Raw genomic sequence first — 16,430 nt, 5'->3', positions numbered from 1 at the left:
GACTGAAAAATTGTGCTGAACACTGGAATTTGACACAACATTGTAAAATGATTATAAATCAATAAAAAATGTTAAAAAAAATAAAGAACTAATGACAATGCAGTCTACAAAAACAAAAACCTGAACTAAAATCATAACTGACTGTAATATGGAAGATGGTTTGCGAGGTGCTGAGAGGGTAAAAGTAAAACATGTTTGGTTTACTCTTATGGAGGAAGGATACATGTTCTAGTTAACTCAATGTTCACACACACAAGTTAAAATGTGTTTTTTAAAATAAAAAAAAAACAAGGGTGGGACATTTGGAGGGTAATATTTCACAACCCGCTCCCACCCCAAAATCTGAAGAAATAAACCCAAAGTAACAATTAAAAAATATTTCAGCAGCAAATAGTGGCAGAGCCTCACACCATAACCTCTGGGAAGGGTGGCCAAGAAGAGAGTTGGCACTTCCAGAGAGCAACGAGCTCTTACACACCCTGACAATTTTGTGGAAAAGAACATGAGTGAACACTATCCTGATATCTTCACCAATAGCCTCCAATTTACAAAATGTAAGTAGGAATCTTAGAAGACAAGACTTGAAAAGCCCCATGAAAAGAAGAGACATTCCTTACTCCACAGAAACTCATCAAAAGCAGAACCTACAATTCTGATTCTTCCCTAGCTGGGAAGAAGCCTCGAGAAAAAGGGCAGAACAATCAAATCACTCAGGATTAATTATCTCTAACAATAAACAAGGACTTATCAAAATAGACAGCAAAAGAAAAAGAAATAAGTAAATATAAAGAGCTAAAGCCATGGAGAAGAGATCTCCAATGAAGTCTCTCTTCCACTGTGGATTAACTAACAACTCATTAGCACATCAATAGATTTCACCACAGTTTTGCCTTTTCTGGGTAGGAAGAGAATTGAAGCAGCTACTGGCGAAAGACAGATAATCTGGCCTATAGTACCAGCTGAGCCATGGTTCTCCAGCTCTTCCCCAAGTGTGCACCTGTAGGCAAAGAAAATCAATTAACAATACTGAGCCTCCAAATCCCAAATATGAAGAAAAGAAAAATAGTTCCGTAAAACAGGAAAGCCAAGGATTCACAAATACAACGTGGTGAGTCCAGATAAAGCTATCCCTATTCAATACTAATAAGATGAAGAGAAAAAGCATGCCAACAGAGTTACAATAGTTGGGGCAAAGAAGAAAATGAAATAAATGACTATAGCATGCAAAAAATAGCTAAAGACACCACTCTGAAAGAAAATATATTCTTCCCCCCATAAGAAAATTTCATAAAATGCACTGGAAGTTTAGAAAGAAAAGATTTTAAAGACTGAGACAATGAGAAATAATTTTAAAAAAAAAACAAGAGATAACAAGGAAACTACATAGCTAATAAACAGAATGATAATCATTAAAGAACTTATAAGTATATTAGAAACATCAAAAAACAGCAGACAGATCTGACAACTGAATGAAGGAAACATTTGGAATAATCACAGGTGATGCAAAAGAAACAGACTAAGAATTAAGGAGTTAGAAGAAAACAGATATGGAAGATGTGTATGATTTCTACATAATCAAAGACAACTGTAAACATCACTGAGATAAATGAAAGAACACCTAAATAAATAAATATAGAGGTATACCATATTCATGGAACAGAAAAGAATATTGAGAAGATGTTAGTTTTTCCCAAAACAATAGGGTGATGGTGGCCTCACAGAATGAGTTTGGAAATGGTCTTTCCTTTGCAATTTTTTGGATTAGCTTCAGAAGGATAGGCATTAACTTCTCTAAATGGTTGCTAGAATTCACCTGTGAGGCTGTCTGGTCCTGGTCTTTTGTTTGCTGGGAGTTTTTAAATTACTGCTTCAATTGCAGTACTAGTAACTGGTCTGTTCATATTTTCTATTTCTTCCTGGTTCAGTCTTGGAAGATCATATCTTTCCAAGAATTTGTCCATTTCTTCTAGGTTGTCTATTTTATTGGTGTATAGTTGCTCATAGTAGTTTTCTGTGGTGTCAGCTGTAACTTCTTTTTCATTTCTGATTTTATTGATTTGGGCCCTCTCCTTTTTTCTCTTCATGTGTCTGGTTAAAGGTTTATCAGTTTTATTTATCTTTTCAAAAAATAAGCTTTTAGTTTCATTGATCTTCTTCATTGTTGTTTTTTTTTAAGTCTCTATTTCATTTATTTCTGCTCTGATCATTGATTTATTTCCTTCTATTAACTTTGGGTATCAAAGACAATCTTAAAGAACAAAGTTGGAGGACTTACACTGTCAAATATCACTATGAAGCCAGTAGTTCAAACAATGTGGCATTGATGGATGGGTGAGCAGGTCAGTGGCACAGAATAGCGTATCCAGAAACAGACCCAACATATACAGTTACAGCTACATGCTGTGGAGACATTATGGTCTTTTCAATAAATGGTTTAGATCAACTAGATATTCACAGAGGGTAAATAAACACTGACTCACACCATGAGCAAAATCAACTCCTGTTAAATTATAGACTTAAATGAAAAACATAAGATAAAATTTCTTAATGAAAAAATATCTTCATGATCTTGAGGTAGACAAAATTTTCCTAAAACAGAATACACAAAACACTAGCCATAGTCAAAAAGACTGATAAATTAGGCTTCATTAAAGTGAAGAACTTAATGTTCTTCAAAATCAAAAGATAGCACTTATTAAGAGAAGGAAAAGATAAAGCACAGACTTTTTAAAAAATGCGCAATACATATATTTTATAACACAAAGGACTTACCTCTGCAAATCAAAGCAGACAACCTAATCTTTTTTTAACGGACAAAAGATCCAAAATGCACCTCACTAAAAAAGGATAATCAAGGCTGACGGGCATATAAAAAGATGATCAAAATCAATATTCTCAAGGAGATTAAATTAAAACTATAAATAAACTATACAGAAACACCAATAAATATTTACCAAATAGATAAAATTAAACATAATGTAATAGCTAGAGTCAGTGAGCAACCAGAACTAAGCTGCAGGTGGGAGAGTAGACTGGGAAAACTGCTTGGCAGTATCTATCTACAAAAGCTAAGCATACATAAGGGCTACACCCCAGTAATTCTACGTATATAACTAACTTGAAATAAACATACGCTTCCCAAAAGAAATTATGAGCATTCTTAAGAGCATTATTGCAACCGCCAAAAACTGGAAACAATACAAACATCCATCAACAGCAGAAGGAATAAGTGAATTATGATACAGTCATATAATGGAGTACTACACAGGAAAAGCAAAAAACGTTTGTCACATGCAACAGCATGAAAATCCAGATATACAAATGAATAAAAGACAGATGCAAAAGTATACAAAATGTATGGTACTACTACTATTTTAATAGCAAAACTAATTTATAGTGTTAGAAGTCTCTTAATGAAGGGAAAATGGCTGGGGTTACTCTTAATGAAGGGATAAATGGCTGGGGACAGGGCATGACAGAGGTTTCTGAGGTTCTTACAATGATCCGTATCTTGATTTGGGTGATGTTTAAATGCATGTTATCACTTTGTAAAGTTCAAATTCCACAGTTATTTGTGTACTTTTCTGTACATATATCATAATCTCTCTTAAAAGTTTAGGGAAAAAGATACTTGACCAAATCCAACCAAGTAAGACAAGACTCAAAATGAAGAACTCAATAATGGGGTATCTAAGGAAAGGAATTGCTTGTTAACACTGAAATATACAACTATGGCTAAACTACCATGAGAAAACAAAGAAACATATCAACGTTCACAAGTTAAATTTATATAATGAGAACACGGTTTCTATTATTTTATCATGCAAAAACAGCTAGACAAATCTTCACCAAGTTTAGATGGTATATTTGAGGCAATCTGATTTAAACTATAGGCTAGATAGTATAAATTTAATATTGCATGAGCTGTGATCACCTCAGAGAGACAGGAAGCCAGCCACCAGAGAAGCTGCAGGCCACTGATATGCACTGGAAGGAAGGCCATTCTTTGCTCTTCGTACCATGTTCCAGGATGAGTACCAGCAGGAATTTATTACATATTTAACAATGGGTAATGATTTTTCAGAGAAACTCTAGAAAGGCCAACCAGCATAACTTAGGAAAAAAAAAACTGGGAAGTGGAAAGAAGAGTGTGTATACATCATTCATAGGAAGCAACCATATATATTGCCAGAAAACAGAAAAATTGAAAACAGAAAAATTGACAACTGCAGGGCCATGCTCTAGACCTACTCAGTGGATCTCCAGGGATGAGACTTGAGAGATTCTAATGAACAGAGCTTTTTGCTGGCTTGGGCAAGCAACTTAATCAAAACCTTCCAAGAAAATAGCTAATGGAAGTATTAACGCCCTTTTAACTTGCTGAGTTCTCTCCAGTAAATTACATTGTTCCTAACCCAGATGGGACAGGAAGAAATTCTTTAAGGATGGAACTACATATTATTGATCTTTGTAGCCCCAGGGACCTAACCTAGACCAGGGACATAAACTAGACCTTATACGTAATTGTAAGAATACACACTGAATCCAGTAACTGTTGGATCTATACTTCCAGGTTCTAATCAAGGTGCCTAGTTCTAACCAACAATAAAAATCCTTGGCTGCCATACTTTTTAAGAGCAGATTGATACTTAGTGTCTTTCTACTTCAGCTTCATCTCATCCCAAAATTCTGTGCTTTAAATAATACTCCTAGGTTATTAAAGCTAAAAACTTTTCCAAGTGGATAAATTCGTATTTCACTATAGTTTCCATATTTACTGTACCATAATCAAGCATAGCTGTAAAAAAATGGATAGAAATCTTGTTTCATTCTACGGTTGATCAATTCTTACAGGTTTTTTTTTTCCCATAACAGATAGCTCTTAGGACTATAAAGAGAAATACATATTGAATTGATTAAACCTACCCCTTTCCAAAAGAGATTTGAGCCTTATAAAAACAAAGAACATATACTTTTTTTAAGTTTTAAAAAATTATGACAGAGGAAAAGAAGCAGCAGCAAATATACAACTACAAGGATTAATTCAGTTTGAATGATGAAACGTTATATTCAGCTCTGAACTTCCTGGTAACCAGAGCAAAAAAAGACATCTCGATTATTTATTCCTTCCCAAAAAAGAGATGACTACTAATTTCTCAAAGAAGAAAGCTTTTCCTTGACAGAAGCCCCCAACTTTTCTGTCACTGGTGCTCTGAGTTTGTGTGTTTTAGATGTGGGTTATTCACAATTTATTTGAAGAAAACCTTTTGAGGTTTAAAAAAAAACCTGCTCTGGTCCAACTCTTCCACTTTAACAAACAGAAAGAAAAGGCCAACAAAACTGACAATTCAGCTTCTGTTACACGGCTACCAGGCAGCTTCATGACCTTACCTAATCTTAACTTTTATTAATTTCTTTTTAGTACAAAAACAGTCCTGTGCCAGCTCTGAGGGAAAGACAAGCAGTAGACTAATGAAGGAAATCTAATAGTTCAACTTTTCATTCTTTTTTTACCTCCTAAATGAAGCTTTATACACGTAGGGGATGATCCAACAAGAAATTTCCAGCTTTCTGAATTACCCAAGGACACAGGAGAATTATAAGGTCGCAGATGTTAGCTCTGCAGCAGACTGACCTATTCAGCTGTAAAGTCAGCCAACCTGCAGAAACCAAATTTTCTCTAGCACGTGGGTCCAAACAACAGTGATCTGCAAAGGAGAGGGGAATCGTCCTGGGAGAGTTCTCACTGCAACAGAGATCTTCACTTCTCAATCAGTAGAATTTTAGAGAAAAACACTACAGAAGCCAGCTATAAATACTAATCTGTCCTAAGCAAGAAGATGCTGTATGTTTACATGTCTGCAAACTCTAAGTGTACTTCCTTACTGAAAAATTCCACTTAGCCTTCCATTTATCCTCTTCACTTCAAAGCTGGATGTGCTTTCTGCACAGTTGTTGACCACAAATATGGAGCAGATGCAATTAACATAAAACTTACAAAAGACAAAAAAAATGTATATGTAGATGCATATGTATAATTTCAGGTTCTGTGATGAAATTACAAGGAGACCTACTATTTATTTGCCAAAAAACTCAAATTCATGATCCAATTTCAAAGTTCCTATCTCCTTTGTGAGTTAAAAAGAATTACAAAAATCTTTTAATATGCTGCTTATTATTTTAAAGAGAGAAAATTTGTTTTTAACTCTTTTTCTCACAGCTTGGAATATGAGATTTCCAAAAGAATGTACTGGAATTTACAGAATTAATAACAGTAAAGATGGCCAATAATATAAAAATTATTTTTCTTCTAAAAGTAGTTTTCCATTTAAAAGTAGCTAACATTTTACAACATAACTTTATATTATAAAGGAAATAAGTAAGTTGATCAATAATTATTAAAAATAACCAATAAGTGAACGCTTACCTATAAAATCTAAATTTTAAAGTGATAACCAGGTGTTATTTACCTGCTTATACAATACTTCTCCCATAAAGTTTATTATTTAACATTTCTTTTGAAAAAATTAATTCCCTTATATGCAGATACACAGCTGTATGTAATGACATTTCTGTAAAGACCAAAATAATGTTCAAATGGTAAACACATCACAAACCAGGAAATTTTCAAATGGAATTTTTCAAATACCAATTCTAAAAAGATAAATACTTGGACCACACCAACAAACAAGGAAAAAGTGAAAGACAAAATCACCTCTAAGGGGTGAGCTGGGAGAAAAGAACACACAGACTACGAGCTGAGTGCCCCGTCCACATCCCTTGGCCAGGTACTAGTAGCCCAGGTTAGAATCTCCGTACGAATTTCCTAATTCACTACTGGACATTTTTCTACAACCCTCTACATGTTTTTCCGTATCATAAACAGTTTGCACTTACATAACAGTGATAAACACTTGATGGTGAAGCAATCTGTTATCTTTCTCTTTATTGAGCTACTGATTTACTTGCCTAAAATTAGTATTTGCTGCAGTCACAGTCACAGGAAGCCCAAAGGAAAACTCAACAGCAAAACTCACCTTTGCTTTTGTTTTTGTTTTCAAACCTCCATTCTCCACAACACTGAGGTCCAGTTTGCCATCGTCCTTACTTCCTACAGCTTTTAGTCCTTGCAAAAGAATATCTCGTAACTTCTGATAAAGAGGTTTTTCAGCATAGTCCAGTAATTTCACTGTTTCCATGTATTTAGCAATTTCATCTAAAAGAACATAATTATTTTGTAAATTTTTGTCATATATACCACATACTTGTCTCTTCTAAGAAAATAATAGATTTTTAACAGTAAAATTAGAAAGCAAATGTATTATCTTGTTAAACATTTTTTTTCAATCACTTCTTCAATGGAAAGTATGCTTTTGAATTCAGGAATTATCAGGTAAGTCAAATAAAAAAAGGATTTTGAGATACAATGTGAAAAACATTTTTTAATTGTGAGAGACAGTAAGATAGAAGATGTGCCTAAAATTTAAATATATACAAAAATAACTGCTGTAGCTTCAAAGCTTTTTTAAAAAAGGACCTAAAATAAAGATTATGAAGCAAAAGGTGCTTAAGTACAATAAATATCATAGCCAGTATTTTTTTTGCCATGGAAGCCACTAATTCTATAGAAGACAGCTGCATTCTTTGTGCAAATGAGAAATAAAACATATGAAAAACAGGTTAAAAAAAAAGAGAAGCATGGCCTCGATTTCCTATAAAAGAGAAAAATCGACTTCTGAATAATAAAGGGTTTACTGTACACTGAGGCAGAAACAAATGCATAAAAAGAAATCTTCCTAGTTAAGACCAACAATTCTCAACATCCATCTAAAAATCCACTTTAGGCTAATGGCTCATGCATGTCTATCCCCAGCCTAGCCTTTCCACTGACCTCCAGACGTGTATATCCACTGACTCATACACCTGCTCTCCGTCTTCTCAAATCCCAACAAGTGCAAATCCGAACTCCTGACCAACCCCTAAAACCTGCTCCCCCTGCACTTTGCCCTTCTCTGAAACTTCCATCCTTTCATATCCTCAAGCCGAGAATTCTCTCTTCCCACACCCAATAAATCAGGAAATCTTCAGTGCTACATACACACATACGTACATACATAGTCATTCATTCACATATTCATTGAGCACCCTCTACACACTAGGCATGATTCTAAATATTCAGGTACACGAGGAAAAAGAACAAAAAAATCCCCTGTTTCAACTATTAAAGGGGAATCTATAGAAAACCTAAAGCAAACATCACCAAATAAGGCAAAATACTGAAAATTTTCTCTCTGAGAGAGGAAGATGGCAAGGAAGTCCTCTTGCACAACTTCCATTCAGCACAAAAGTCATGTACGTTTTTAGCCAGTACAGTGAGGCAAGAAAAGAATCAGAAGGCATAAAGAGTAGATTGGAAGATGTGAAACAGTTTATTCACAAATAGGACAGTGTATACAGAAAATCCTAAGGAATCTATAAAAAACTTCTAGAACCAATAGGTAAATTTAACAAGGTCACAGGATATAAGATAACTATTTAAAATTTTATTCTACTTCTATATCCTAGCCAAAAGCAACTGGAAAAATAAAATTTAACAAAAATATATCACTTATAATAGCATTAAAAAGCATCAAATACATAGCAACAAGTATAACGAAAGATGGGAAAGATTTTTTTCCAGATTAAAACTCTAAGATACAGGTGAGAGAAATTAAGTGAGCCCAAATTAAATGGAAGATGTAAAGTATTAACAGTATAAAGATGTCAGTGCTCCCCATTAGTCCAGAGTCAGTGCAGTCTCACTCAAAATTCCAGCAAACTGGAGAAGAAGGGGATGTGTGTAGAACTGACAACGTGACTTTAAAATATACACAGATATACAAAGGGTCAAGCAAAATAGCAAAGTCAGGTTTAAAGCAGAAACAGGGCTACAGGACTTGAACTACCAGATATCAGGATTTAAGATGAATTACTTATTACTATGGTAATTAAGACAGTGTGGCTCAAGAACAGACAAACAGAACAAATGAAAGAGAAGACTCCAGAAACAGATGCACACCTGATTTAAGACAAAGGTGGCATCACAAGGAAAGAATGGTCCTTCCAAGAAAGGCCACTGTTAACCCTCTTAACTATTCGAGGTGATAGATGTGTTGGATTGTCTTGATCTTAGTAATCATTCTACACTGTATAGGTTCAGGCAGACCTCGGAGAGACTGTGGGTTCAGTTCCAGACTGACAATAAAGCAAATATCACAATAAAGTCACATGAATTTCTTGGCTTCCTAGTGCATATAAAAGTTATACCATAGTTTATTAAGTGTGTAATAGCATTATGTCTAAAAAAATGTACGTACCTTAATTAAAAAATACTTTATTGCTAAAAAGATGCCAACCATTGTCTGAGTTTTCAGTGAGTCATAACCTTTAGGCAATAGTAACATCAAAGCAAACTGATCACAGATCAGCAAACCAAATACAATGAAAGGTGTGAAATAATGTGAGAATTACCAAAACGTGACACAGAGCATGGAGTGAGCAACTGCTGCTGGGAAAATGGCAGCAATATGGACTTGCTCAACACAAGGTTGCCACAAACCTTCAATTTGTAAATAAATAAATAAATAAATAAATAAATAACTATGAAGCACAAAAAAGCAAAGCACAACAGCAGGGCTCTGCCTGCACATCCAATCGTCACAATGGACAGTTGCATTTGTCAATTACTCCTCAATAGTTAGAAAATAAATTAAAACGTCCAAAAATGCAACAGTGGGAATGAATGTCACAAACGCAATACTGAAAGAAAAGGGACCCTAACAGAACCAGAACATTAAAAATCCCTGCGCTCCTGAAGTGATGTATGTTGTTCACCTGATTCCATTTCTATATAGTTCAAAAACAAAGCCTTGGTGTTGGAAGTTAGGCTAGTGATTCATCAGACCAGAAGGAGAGGCTCGTGACTGGCATGAGGCACTGGGGGTGGTGGGAGGGGTGGGGGCTGGATTCTGAGAAACCTATAACATCCCATTTCTTGAGGTGGTTGGTAGGCTGCAATTTTAAATGGCATAAGGTCAGGGTAGACCTCCTTAAAACGGAGACAACAGAGCAAAGGCTTGACAAGACTTCTAAATATACCCAAACGGACCACTCCTCACTACCTCCACTGCTGCATTTTTGCTTGGATTCTTGCAATAGCCTCCTGACTGGCTCCTGCTTACACCCCGCCTTGCTTCCTTAGCTGTCTGTCTATCTTTAAAACAGAAGCTGGAAAGATTTCTCTTAACAGACAATTCATGCCTCTCTTCATCTAAACCTTAAGGTCTCACTCAAAGTAAAAGCCAAAGCCCTTGTGACAGCCTAAGGGAAGGCATTCCTCAAACACCCCAGCACTTCCGCTCCTTCTGCCTAGAGACGCTCTTCCCCAGCTGTCCACATGTCCCTCCCTGTCTCCTTCCTACAACCACTCAGGTGTCGCCTCCTCAGCGAGGCCATTCACTCATTAGTTTACTGTTACTTTTCCCTACTAGCGCCCCAGCTTCACGAGGACAGGGACTCTTGCTTGTTTTGTTCACTAGGGGCTCCCTAGTGCCTGGAACAGTCCTCGGCACACAACGAAAAAAGGTAAAAAGAAAAAAAAAAAGTTGAGTTAACGAATGAAATTTGATTTCTTTACTGAAAGCACTAATAACAGTGAGGCCCACCTGTGGAAGGGACGCGCTCTGTCACGAGAGCCGGCCCCAGTGCAATGACTACACTTAACAAAACCTACACTCTTATATTAAGGGATAGTCCAGGCACCTCATGACTTCTCTTTCTCTAAGAAAACAAAATCCCTACAAACAGTTAAGAAGTCTTTTCCTACCTGGCTTGTTTTTCTCGGGAAAACATTTGTCCATCAAACCTGCAATGTTTTCTCTGTATCTGTTAAAAATTAAAGAATGAGTCATTGTTTGAAGCTTGATGCCATGAAGAGTTATTAATATTTAATACCAGTAAATAGCACATTAAGCAGCATTGTGCTACACCCTAAACATGCTTATGGACATTCTTCTAAAATAAGATAAGCAAAAGACTAAGGAATTTTACTGTTCCATAAGTACTTCCTTATTTCTTCATAAGTATCAGTTATAACTATAGTTCCTGTCACGAAGTTCTGACTAAATACATTTGTCTTATCATGATTTTACCCAAAATAATTTATTAAAAGTTTTCCTTTACCTAATTTTGGAATCTCTAACATAGTTAGGATCTTTCAAATTATCCTCCCAAGGAAGATGGCCACTAAGCCACTGGATCATGCAATAGCCAAGGATTTCCAAATCACCACGTCTTGAGGGGGCTACGAACACAAAAGGAGCAGATTAAGCACACTGACACAGTGTCTGCGGCAGAACCTCAGGTGTATCTAAAACAATAAGGGAAAAGAGTCAACTCTACAGTCTTGGTCCTCATCATAAAATCTTGACTCAGTTTTTTAAAAAGCACTGTTATCTGGGGCAGTATACAAAAATAATTTACCTCCAATCAATAATTTACTTTAAAACCCAACTGGTAAACTTTAAATTTTCAAACCGAGAGTATCAGTCTAGGAAGTAAGTTATAAAACAATGACACATTTCATACTGTCCTTGGAAAATGTGAAGACAGTAAAAGTGCTACAAGCTATTAAGAGGCCCAGAGAACTGGGGGGTTTAGCTCCTCCAGTGTTGGGCACAGAAAAGAAATGACTGCTGAAGAAACAGGCCAACTTGATAAGTGATAAATCACAGTTTATCGGTTACCAAGCTGTAGCTGCATAAGAAACGTGAAGACTTTTAAGGAGGAAAAGATCCAACGTTCCAGCTGAGTAAAAGCAGAAGTCCTCACTGTAGCTGACTGACCCGCCTTCACGCCTGAAACCCCGGCGATCTTTGAAGGGTGGGAGGAAACGGGACACGGACACACACACACACACACACACACACGCACGCACACAGGTGGCCCTGCTGCACAACTGCAGGAGCTTAGCACTCCCTTCTCCCCCCACCCTGCCTTGCCTCTTCAGTTCTGACTGATTTATCTACTTATCTATGGTGCAGAATGAAGAACCGTGCAGGAGTCTAGCTGGGAACGTTAGCAGGGTACTTCTTGCTCAGGTGCCACTGACGTACCCACACCATTGTGCGCGTCGATGCTGGTGAATTCAATCGTGCCATCGTGACATCTTTTGGGGTCTTCTTTGTATTCTTTGTGAATCCCTTCTGGGCAGTACCGATAAGCAAGGCCATAATCTACCAAGTACACCTAAAAACGTCCAAGCACCAAGACAAATTAAAGCCAAGATGATGGCATATATACTCCTTTAAAGCCCAGAAACAAAATACTGTCATTCGAGGGTACACTCATCTACAAGGACGTGCTACAGTGCCCCAGACAAGTTAGATCCAGTACGCAAACAGCAGCAAATATTCAATTCTGAAAGACTTTTTATTTAAAGAAAAACATTAAATGACCATGTAGCTATAGTGCAGATAACACCAACTGGATTTTTTTAGACAAGCATGTGTTACACTTGTAAATAATCTTGTCTCTTCAACTTGAGCAAGGATTATAAATCTTTTTTTAATTCTTATTTTTTACTGAAGTGTAGTTGATTTACAATGTTAGTTTCAGGTGTACAGCAAAGTGATTCGGTTAAACATACACACACATATATATTTTCTTTTCAGATTCTTTTCCATTACAGCTCATTACAAGAAACTGAGTATAGTTCCCTGTGCTCTGCAGTAGGTCCTTGTTTATCTGTTTTGTATATAGTAGTGTGTGTCTATTAATCCCAAACTCCTAATCTAAAAGATTATAATCTTACACTATTTCTTACAGCACCCAGAACAAAACTGAGCACAGAGTAAACCATTAATACCTGTTGCACTACAGCTGCCACACACTGGGTGTAGGACAGCTAACTCAGCTGACACATGCTGTATTAGTTATTCCTCTCCTCCTACACTTACAAAATAATCAAATATCAATTCATTCCATAAAAACATTTCATAGATTATAATAATAATCTGAAGAATGTTTAGATGAGGCTCTTATCTACCTTTAAATATTATACATATTAACGTCAAGTCTTCATAATTAAAAACTAAATTCTGATATAACATATACACATATCTGCAGGTATGTGGGTGTGTATCTGACTAGCGTGCAAAGCTAGTAAATGTGGCTCTCCTCTAATCCAGAACCACACACTGCATCTCTAACTCCCAGTAACGGTCTCACACATGCACGCATCTGGTCACAGGAGAGAACTGGACTAGAACTAGGGGATGGGTCGAGACCACACATCTAACACTAGAAGAATAACCCCACCTGAAACATGTGCCCAAAGGGTAACAGAGCTGCAAACATATTTCCATCTAAACAAAAGGCAGCATGTTTTACTCAACTACAAATGGAAATAAGTCGTATTTTTATTATATTATACAAGTCCAGTCTACTTCAATTAATTAATGGAATCCTTCAGAAAAAGAAAAATAAAGTATGGCATTCAACATAAACACACTTAAAATGCTAAAATATTCCTTTCTTATACAAGATCAAATAAGAGCACACGTGAAAGGGATTAAGTACCGTGACCCAACTGTGAGTGTCTCCGAAACCCTACCTTTAGCAACATCATGGCATCAGCTTCAAGAAAATTATAAATCCCTCTACTCCAACTAAACTGACCCAAACAAAAGTACAGTAACATTAGCTTTTCTCCTTTCCTTAAGAAGTAAAAATTATAAAGAAAATGTAATAAACTTAAAAAATGCTCATTTGAATTCCAAACACTATGGGTATACAAACTTAGACAGCTAAGATATTTCTGTAAACCAATTGATTTGAATAATCAACATGTTAAAGACCAAATTTTACAAGTAACAGAACACTTAACATTTGATGGATTTCTTGAACAAAGGAAATTTTTTAAAAATGACAAAGCAGACAGGCAAACATAATTCACTGGTGCACTATATAATTTTAAGTTTCCACCCCCAAATAGCTATTTGAAATCCATTTTGTATCACAAGTACTTCTTCTGAATATTATTTAGGGCAAAATAGCCAACTTGATAAAGTGCCAACAAATCGCTTCAAAAATGTAGAATGTTAACTAGATAAAAGTGTCAAGAAGAAATATTATTATTACCATATCTACTTCAAAAAGTAAAACTTCTGCATGGGTTCAGAAGTTCATAGCAACCATATTTGTTTTCAAACAACAGGTTTTAAATGGTAGAAATTAAAGGTATAAAGCTACCTGGTCAGGATTCTTGTAGCTGAGAAGAAGATTTGAGGCCTTGATATCTCCGTGCACGTATTCATGCTCATGAATATACTCCAGAATATCCAGCTATGAAAGCATCATATAGAATAAATTAATGCAGTACCTGACACCAACCAGCAGAGGACCGAGCTTCAACACAACTAGCCTTTACTGGATTAAAAAGAAGGATGTAGCTCACATACAATTCTTAAGCTTAGCTGCAAGACAGTTTTCCGAGAAAACCTTTTGGCATTTGCTTCATATATTTTCTGAAGGTCACTCCCAAAGCGATCCATTATCATAAACCTGTAACTGAAGACAAACAAGAAAAGTCAATGAACAAACTGCACCTCAGGAGCACCTACTTTGCAATGAGTACTCTCCTTTCAAAGGAATTTTTTCAAGGCAATGTTTAGTAAGAAAGTAGACAGAAAGAAAAGACAAGGAAAGGAAGGAAGGAAGGAAAGATAAACATGTGAAACAAGTTCTCCCAACCAGAAATCTCAAAAGTTGCAAGAGCTTTCCTGTCCTGACTTATATCTTGGGGCCTCCGGGTCTCAGCAAGTTACAGGAGACAACATTCAACAACACCCACAGAGAGAACACAGCAGATCCAGTCACGGCGAAGACAAAATCCTCTGAGTAAGACTGACAGCACTGATTTCTGTCATAAAGTTAATTTTTATTTCTGAATATTAGCTTCCTGCTTGTGGCTGTTCTTCTGTTTTAAGGCACATTTTAGCAGTATTATTAACATTCTGATAAAATCAAGACTGTCAAGAGATGCTGTAACAATAGCTAAATACAATAAAACGGCTCAAATGGTGTAAAAGAAGTACATACTAAGTACTCAATAGCCAAGATTTGAGGAAGAATAGATGTCCTGGAAAAATGTGAAGATTTTTGGTTTTGCCACAAACCGACTCTGTCACCTTGGTCAAGTCGTATTTCTTGTTTGGGCCCCAATTTCCACAGGTGTCAAATGTGAGAGTAGGGCCTCGTGCTTTCAGAGCTCTTTTCCAGCACCCAAATTCTAAGATTCAATAACCATGTCACATTTCAGTGTGTACAGAAAGGCATCACCCAGCTGCAGTAACACGGCTCATCACGTGCTCTGAGGACCACTTTCATCTTTATAGAGTTTTCTAGGTTCTGAGTTGTCTGATTAAATCACTCAATAAATCAATAAAAACCAAGACCAAATTCAAAATGTATCGAAGTATCTTCTAATAGGGACAAGATCAATCATCACAACAAAAGCTGGCATTTACTGAAGCCTTGGTATGTTCACGGCACTGTCCTGAGCACTTGGATGTACCAGTGTATTTAAACCTCACATCACCCTTATAGGTAGGTGGTCCTTCAGCCCCATTTTACAGCAGAAGAAAACTGATCATTAGTAATTTGTCCTCTAGGAAGTGGTGGATCCATGCTTTTGACCATCACATTAAACACCAAAACAAATGTTAAGTAGGACACAAAAGCCAATTTATAGGGTGTAGGCTTCTAAGATAAAAAGACAATACAACAAGTTCAACAGGGAAGGAAGAGCTAACATTAAAACACAACACGCCAAACTAAAAATTCAGGATTCTACTTATTTTTGAACTGGAAGAGAATTAGAGATCATCTTTCTAAACATCTTTTAATAAAATAATTAATGTCTGTAGAGGTAAAGTGATTTGTCCAAAGCCATGTAATTAGTCATGGCAAAATGTACTCATTCGTGTCAGACCCTTGGTGTCCTGACCTCTACGATGACAAAGAGGGAACAGCAATTTTGACCTCCTGAGTCCCCTGTACAACAGGTTTGAAAGGTTGAGGGATGAGACCAAGTTCACATGTACATGTTTGTTTCTACAAGTAAGTGATGTGTGTGTAATTATTACAAAATAATAGATGAGTAACAAAAATACAACCTCTGCTGACACTCTGAAACGGAGCAAAAACACAATTGCTTGATTCAACCTGGGATCTGTTAATCTATCACATGAAGTACTTTGTTTTTATTCACAGACCATGCCACCACTGTTCTAACCTCACCATTTCTAAATTACACACGTCAACTAAAGCGTGAGTCTACATTTTGCACAGAAGTTTTTACCATATTCTGCAAGGATATTTCTGCCGCTGAG

The 16,430-nt window shown here is 36.3% G+C and overlaps 1 protein-coding gene across 6 annotated transcripts in view; it reads right to left on the bottom strand.

The window, feature by feature from the left end:
* Positions 1 to 16,430, bottom strand: part of VRK1 (VRK serine/threonine kinase 1) — an 80,167-nt gene that overhangs the window by 11,449 nt on the left and 52,288 nt on the right. For all 6 annotated transcript variants that reach the window (XM_006213898.3, XM_031679384.2, XM_072963677.1 and 3 more), the window contains 6 exons: positions 14,499 to 14,607; positions 14,290 to 14,382; positions 12,153 to 12,285; positions 11,221 to 11,341; positions 10,865 to 10,923; positions 7,038 to 7,216 (listed from right to left, as the gene is read on the bottom strand). In XM_006213898.3, coding sequence (XP_006213960.1) covers positions 7,038 to 7,216; positions 10,865 to 10,923; positions 11,221 to 11,341; positions 12,153 to 12,285; positions 14,290 to 14,382; positions 14,499 to 14,607 — 694 coding nt within the window. The remainder of the gene's footprint in view (positions 1 to 7,037; positions 7,217 to 10,864; positions 10,924 to 11,220; positions 11,342 to 12,152; positions 12,286 to 14,289; positions 14,383 to 14,498; positions 14,608 to 16,430) is intronic.

This window comes from Vicugna pacos, chromosome 6, assembly GCF_048564905.1.
Source record: "Vicugna pacos chromosome 6, VicPac4, whole genome shotgun sequence".
NCBI lineage: Eukaryota > Metazoa > Chordata > Mammalia > Artiodactyla > Camelidae > Vicugna > Vicugna pacos.
Note: the sequence above shows the minus strand (reverse complement) of the source record. Positions and strands in the feature narration are given on the sequence as shown.